General features: G+C 39.9%; 1 protein-coding gene across 1 annotated transcript in view; it reads left to right on the top strand.

Moving 5' to 3' along the window:
- The window catches only part of lins1 (lines homolog 1), a 10,100-nt gene extending 4,562 nt beyond the window's left edge, over positions 1 to 5,538 (top strand). Inside the window, exons 4-6 of the mRNA XM_008304244.1 lie at positions 1,171 to 1,776; positions 3,106 to 3,289; positions 4,083 to 5,538. Coding sequence (XP_008302466.1) covers positions 1,171 to 1,776; positions 3,106 to 3,289; positions 4,083 to 4,947 — 1,655 coding nt within the window. The 3' untranslated portion in view covers positions 4,948 to 5,538. The remainder of the gene's footprint in view (positions 1 to 1,170; positions 1,777 to 3,105; positions 3,290 to 4,082) is intronic.
- Positions 5,539 to 7,617: the final 2,079 nt, after the last annotated feature.

Raw genomic sequence — 7,617 nt, 5'->3', positions numbered from 1 at the left:
TTTAAACAGTGAGCAAAAGCTGTCTACTAGTTTAGCTTACACCTAAGTGACAGCCAAACTCTGTCGTGAGAACCCACAATAAGATTGTTGGTCACAACTGACCTTCATGGTCATCAGCCAGCAGAAACCCAGATGTTGTTTTTGTCTTACGGATACACAACTGTCATACTGCACATCATAGTGAATACTAGCGTCCAAAACAAAGCCATATCAGTCATACAGTGTCTTTTTAAAATGTGCTTCATAAAGAATGTTGAAAACTCTTTAGCCCAGCCAATAAGTGGCTTTTACACTGATACTATTATTTAGGATCTTAAAAATTAAAACAACATATTAAGGATATCGCGAGTTGTTTTAAAAATTCCTATTCTGACATTAAATAAACCTCTTTATAGTTTTTTCGACTAAAATCATTTGTTTTTGACTGAACATTTCCTAGCTGTACAGTATATGACTGATGCGAGTACATCCCTGTACAATATGCCTTAAATGTCAAATGATTCAGAATTGTATCACGGTATTGTAATTACAGAATGGATTCCTGCAGGGAAATCACATCTTCATATAGAGACTTAAGATGCTTAATAACTTTATCCCTCTTGATAGTATGCCAATGCCCCTTGGCATTTCATAACTTTGTGTTCCACTGTGACATCCCTGCATGTAAAAGAAAGAGATTCTTACAACTGAACACAAACATAATCATTGTGAAGTGAGTGGAAGTCTCATAAAGGCATATTATATAAAACATGTCTGAGCTATAGCTAACAATGGGGGGGTGTAATCATGCACAAAAACCCCAGTTCAGTACATACCTTGGTTATGAGGTCTGTTTTTGATACAGCAAAAACAAGAGATACAAAACAATAATACAATAATAAGTCGGTCAGTACAGCTGCAACCCGCAAACAAAAAATGAAAGGCAGCAGATTATAATAATTTAGAGGTTGTAACGACATAATGGCTAACATGTTTGGTTGAATGAAATTGCTTAAACATAAGTTATTTGTTTAAATTGTAGTGAGCAAATCATTTTTATGTTAGCAAGCGTTAAACAGCATCAAGGCCTGCAGGAAGGCCAGACTAGAGCAGTCAAGGCTGTTTGCAGAATGATCTTTGCTGTGGTGTGTCTAATCTCTCATTTTAATTGCATGTATTTCCTTCCATTAGGAAACCTTGGGAAACTTCTGGCTGTTTTTGACTGCAGCCTATGGGCCTTATGTTTGAAGTTGCTCCCTGAAAAAAGTGAAGAGGTAGCACATTATTTGGACAGTTTTACTCACAGCGGGCATTGGGAAGCAACATTTTGCCTCCTGCTGGATCTGTTGGAGGTGCTGTCTGCATCCAGTTTGGTCTGTGGAGCCCATGTCTGTCTGAAGAGTCAGAGAATTACCTGCATTCGCTCTGCAGCTCTCCTGACAATGATCAGCTGCTCCTCAGAGGGTTTTCTCAAAAGGCGAGCACTGCTGCTCCTGAAAAAAACTGTGCTTCAGAAGGTTGGAGAGGACTGGGCTTTAGGAGAACTGTTGTCCACTGGACTGAAATATGAGAACTTCAGCTCTGACATGACCATGCTGGCTCAGAGTGTGTTAACAGCAGTTGATAATAATTGGTTGCAGAGTGTTCAGGTGGAGCCTGCTGCTTTCTTTGGAGGGAGCAGACACGTGAAGATGATGGGAGATGAAGGTCAGGAACCAGACTGTGTGATGCTGAGAGCTGTCAGCCTGATTCTTCTTAAGTCCATAGAGCTTCACATCCAAACAGCTGGCAGAATGGGTGAGAATCCATAATGAAAAACACAACATTGGTAAAAATACAGTACACATTGTGTATTGCCGTGAATGCTGAATTAAAGCTACGTGAGAACAGCTTGAAGGAGAGCAATGAGTTTGAGCTAAATTTTATCAAGTGTCAGGTTGTTTTGATCATAGCAACATCTGACGTTTCTGGTCAGCTGTGGCAGCACATAGAGCTGTAAACACCACACTGACACATAACCTTTTGTAAGATTGCATGTCAAATGTTTTTGCTAACAGCTGCTTGTTACAAATCCAGCAGACAACAGAGCAACATTAGCCTTCTTTTTTTTTTGTTTGCTACTGATGAACATTAGTCCAATATTCACTCTTCCAGTAACTCCACCAACTAAGACAAGGACCAAAATCTGGCTGCTGGATTCTGTGTTCTCCAAGCATCTCTGTTTGCTAGTGATATATTTTGTCACTAATTTATTCATGTATTAGTGATATATGGTGAGTTTATCCCAGCATCCCAGGCAACTACCTGCTGCAGCTAGGATAAGGTCAATGAAAGTGCCGAGGCTAAAATTAAATAGCAAAGTTGTGGGCTATAAAACCAGAACATTAAGCTGAAAGACACTAAAGTGGAGTTGTGAGAAACAATAGAGTTGATCATTCTCTTTTGGTTCATTGGAATGAGCATTGTTTTCATACATTAAACGCAGTCATTTGACCTGTTAGTGTAAAACACGGTTGTTTAATTTGGCCGTAGGGCAGCTACAGTATATTAATATTTCTGAATAACAAGGCATCAAAAATAATGTGAAAGGGGTTGCACATACTGGTAAACCTACAGACAATTGTCACCAGAATCTTCAGCTTCCCTTGACTTTGTGAAGTTTTTTTTGACCAACAACTTTGCTGTTTTAGTTCACTGTCACTGCTTTCATAGTGTAGCTGGCAGCAGTTTCTCATGATAAAGTTGTAAAAATGCAACCACAGACAGATACAGCAAGTGACTAGCTAGTAAATCGTGTACCATGTGTTAAATGGAAAATTAGAGATATTACAGCTGTGGGGGGAAATTATAATAGTTTTGAGCATCCAATAACTTTTTAAAAGAAGGAGAAAAGAACCTCATCACAACTGCTTTTACTTTAAGGTAATATTAATGTTTGAATGATAATGTGGGGTGTGCAGTTTTCACAACAAGAAATAGATGTGCTCTGTCACTGACACATGACATCTTCAGCATTTGTTATGCATCAGTAATTCTGGACACCCTGTGTTACAACATGTCAGGGGCTCTCACAGGTATGTTGAGTTGAGTGGCCTTGCCAAAACACTTTGTGTCTTCTCACAACAGGAGTGGACAGCACCACAGAGGTTTATGGATATCTACAGAGTTTGTGGAGCTTCCTGAGGCGGTCTAGTGTCCAACTGACTGAGGTCACTCACCTCTGCTGCTGGATCAGTCTGCTGTTTGGAGAGCAGGATGACGACATGATGGAGGCAGCCAAAGCAGTGCTCTCTATATTCCTCAGTCAAAGGTACAAAAGATAGACAACATAGATAACAACACATAACAGATGGATGTGGCATTTATCTTATTAACAGTACATGCAAAGAAAGTGAATAGGAAAACATATTTGATTGGTCTGGATTTCTGGACGTTTATATTTTTAACCGAAAATCTATGAAGTGCAGCTTAAAAATGTTCATGTTGGTTGCATTGGTGCAGTTAAAAACACTTGCTGCATGATAAATGGCTCTGACTGTCTGCAGTAAGCCAAAACAGCATCAGAAGTGAAAACAAAATTGAATACTGGTCATAGCAGAGCTGCCTTTTACTAACTTTTTCTGTTAAAAGTATAGAGCATTTATTTGCACCTTTATTCCTGTTATCATTTACATAACCTGGTAATGGTAATGATAATGGTAGTGATAACAACAATGCTTCAGATGAGTTATCCAGCATTAAATGACACAATGAAAAATTTGGGGATGTATTGTGCTGATGCACCTAATTGAGAAAGTTAAGTGCACAATGCAACCATTGTGAAACGCTAGAGCCCTGTATGTCAAACCTTTCAGACATGTTTTATTAATATGGAAATCCTGTGCTTTGAATATTATTCGGAGTCTGCCTTTGTAATTACCTGACTAAACTGGAAAAGTCTAACTACTGGGCAGAATGTCTGCTACTTCACTGTCTGTGATGTTACCATCCCTTCAGCCAGAGGAGAACAGAGTGACAGTGAAATAAACTGCTTCTGTCCAGTGGACGGGCAGCTGCTGTGTTTTCAAAATGAGCCAATTTAACTGCTTACCTCTTTCCTACAGACTACGTTGTGGGTTGGATGATGCTGCTGCGTTTGAGGCTGCCTGTGCATCTGGCTGCAACCCTCACTGCCACTTTGTGCTTCTGCTTCAGAGCATCTCCTTTGACCACAGCATCCTCCTTGACTTCCTCATCTCCACTGAAACCTGCTTTCTGGAGTACTTTTTGCGATACCTCAAGTACCTCCGAGATAACTGGCAGAGCTTTATTGCAGCATGTGGAGGCATCAGTGTGTCAGACTGTTATTCTTCATCACAGCAGTCACTTAGTGCCTCAAGTGCTGATGATGGGGTTATATTGACATATAAAGGTGAGGGAGACGACACTGAATTCAGTTCAAGTGTCCAGCTCACAGGTATTAATCCATTAATGAATAGGGTCTGTTTGGCTGCAGAAGTTCGCCTTGTAGAATATGATAGTTCTGATGAGTCTGATCCAGATAACAATGAAGATTCTGAGGTTGAACCACGAGCGTCTGTGTGTGAGAAAAGTAGATTTAGTGCCTCGGATGTAAAACAGGAGACCACTGGACTACCATTATCTATCAGACAGAAACAAAATGAGTTACCAACAGTATTATGGGTTGAACCTAACTCTACCCTGGAAAGAAAACCAGAAGGTTCATCACTGCCAGTGTTACAAAATCAGCAAACATCATGTGCAAACATGGCACCTCTCTCAGGGCAGGCAACTTTTGAAACATTATCCAGAACAGTCCTCTGTCTGTCGGAGCTCAGAGAGGTGGTGACGAGGCTTCACACAAAGGAACTCTTCCCATATAACCCTTCTTCACTTTTAAAACTCCTAGCACAAGTAGACAACTGTTACCAGCACTCACATGTGTCACACAATAAAGGGAGAATATAAATAGTGGGTGTTTCAGTTTTATGTGGTGGCATGAAAGATGCATGTTTGGACAAGATACATATTTTGTTTTTATTTGAAGAGAAAGGAAGTAAATCGAACAAGAGACATTACAAAACAAGCATTTCTTCAAATGGTAATGACTGCCACACAACTCCAAAGCACAACACTGTACTCCACTCCCATGTTTAACAGCTTTTTTTCATCAAACTGATGATTGTGGCCGAAGATCTCATTTTGACCTAATCTGCCCATGGCACTTATGGTCCTGCATCACTCCAGCATCAGCTCCAGTCATCCTTCCTGCAGCTCCTCTGCAGCTACATGGGATTTTTGCTTTATCTTTCTGCCAAGCAGACATTCTGTGTTGTACGTGTTTCTTGGGTTTTCCAGATCTTGTCTTTGCTTCCACAGTTTTCTTAATGCTTTTCTGACAGACATTTTGAACAGTGGAAACCTTGAATTGGTTTGATTATCTTTTTATGTCCCATCCTTGTTTTCTAGCCATATTTGCTTGACTTTGTCTGTTGCAGGGGTTGTATTTACTTTGCTGTATTTACTTACAGTATTAAATGTTTTTTGAGTTTGAATTCATGTGATTTGTAGCTTCCTACTTAAATCAATCCAGAGTTTAGGTGCCCTGACGGTAAAAGCCCAGTCCCTCTTGTCTTAAATATAGATACAGATACAGCAGTTTCTTGTCCTCAGGTTGGTGTGGTAGAGCTACTCTCAGTTACAGTCTGGAGCGTGGCTATGAAAATCTTTAAAAGTAATCAAAATGTTTTGAAATCCTAAAACCAATCAGTAGCCAGCTGCATTCTTTACAAACATGCTGGAGTCTACTGAGTAACAGCTGTTAGGATCATTGTGGCATTCAAGTTGTAATGAGACAAAGGTGTGTAGAAGAGCTTCTGCATCATTAAGACACCCAGTATGCAAAAGATGTGAGTACACCCATGTGCATGATTAGTTAAATTTCAAATAATGAAACATTTTAACACCGTTGTACAGTAATTGCATTATTTTTAGGTGGAACAGTAGGCTGTATACTCTTTTGAAAAAATGTAAAGCTAAGTTTTGATTTGCTATATTGAAAGTACAAGTCCCACAGTAGGTACTCAGTACAATAATAGTACATGTTTCATCACAGAGATTCAAGACTCTTTTTTTAATTTTTATTTATTTTTTGGCCTTTATTGGATAGTGTAGTCAGAGAGAGACAGGAAAGTAGGGGAGGACATGTGGGAAAGGGACATGAGTGGGATTCGAACTCATGACTCATGAGCGCTATGAGATGACTTGTTGTTGTAAATAGGCGCTATACAAATAAAATTGAATTGAATTGAATTGAATGACCTCCACATTGGGACTGTAGCCCTGCACATGGGATGCCAGCTCAACCAGGTGAGCTATAGCGGCGCCCAAGACTCTTTTTTTTTTTTTAAGTACTTTGTATGGTGATAATTAATAACATGATAATGACAGATTTAAACCAAATCCAATGCAGCAAAAATTTCTGGAAAGATGTTCTTGCAAATCCATCCATCCATTATCTATACACCACTTAATCCTCACTNTGTGGACCATTGTGTCATATAGGTTTGGAGAATAAACAAAGTAAAACAGAACATAACAAACACCACAGACATGAAAGTCTTGGCCAGTTCCTCTTAGAACGTTCCTATAAATTTACAGTTGACTAGGTGTAATGTCTAGGAAATCAAATGGAAGTATAAGTTCTATGAGTGGTGTGCCGTCAGGGCCAGTAAGGCTTTCTCTGCTGGCCTAAACTCTTATCAAAATCACTACCTTACGTTGTAAAATTTTCCCATTTATCTTTTAACTTTATTCCTAATCATCCATTCTCTTCATTTAATAGCATGTCTCTGGGCTGTGTTGCTTCCAGGAGTGTATATTTATATTAGAACTTTTTTTTTTTATCCAATCATGTTTCAGCCATCATGTGTTGCCAGGGTCACAGAAATCTGCCCTGAGACCTTTAGAATCAAAAGTGCTGGCCCTTTGTAGCAATGCACTGTAGTGAAACTGTTGCTTTAACCAATCAGATTGAGAGTTGGTGGTCCCAGGGCCAGCTAGCTGGCCTACCATGACGTCAGCACTGTCACGTCCTCTGATTGGATGGTCAGAGATCTTAGCCAAAGCTAACGATTCCTGTCTGTAGTGACCTGCACAAGCTAAATCCTTATGGCAAAAGTATTCCGTTTTTTTGAGGGGGGGGGGGGGTTTCTAAGTTAAGCACCGCATGTTCTCAGCCCTACAGCGATTTAAAACTTATGGCAGAAACACGACTGGATGACTTTCAGCATTAGCCTCTATGGCAAAAAAAACAGGACTTATTGTTGAAAGTGAAACGAAGGATTACCTGTTCAACAGAGTGATTGAACCGTTTATGATGAAAGAAAGGAGGATGGAGTTGTGTTCAAATAATCACAGGTTAAGGTGAGTAAAATATATTTTTGTCATATTATTTGTGATGCTCTTGTTAGATGTGCAGGTTCTCACCTGAAACTTTTGACAGCGTGGGGGTTTCTTGATGGTTTCTATAGCCGTGGCATCAGAGTGACGGTGTTAAGCAGTGGTTTGCAGGTAGAACGCCACTGAAGGCCTAGGAGTGAAATGCACGGCCTGCCACTGAGTTCTATACATCCCATA

This window comes from Stegastes partitus, unplaced genomic scaffold (genome assembly GCF_000690725.1).
Source record: "Stegastes partitus isolate 25-593 unplaced genomic scaffold, Stegastes_partitus-1.0.2 Scaffold2175, whole genome shotgun sequence".
Taxonomy (NCBI): Eukaryota; Metazoa; Chordata; class Actinopteri; family Pomacentridae; genus Stegastes; species Stegastes partitus.
The sequence above is the reverse complement of the archived record's forward strand: the minus strand, read 5'-3'. Positions and strand labels throughout refer to the sequence as shown.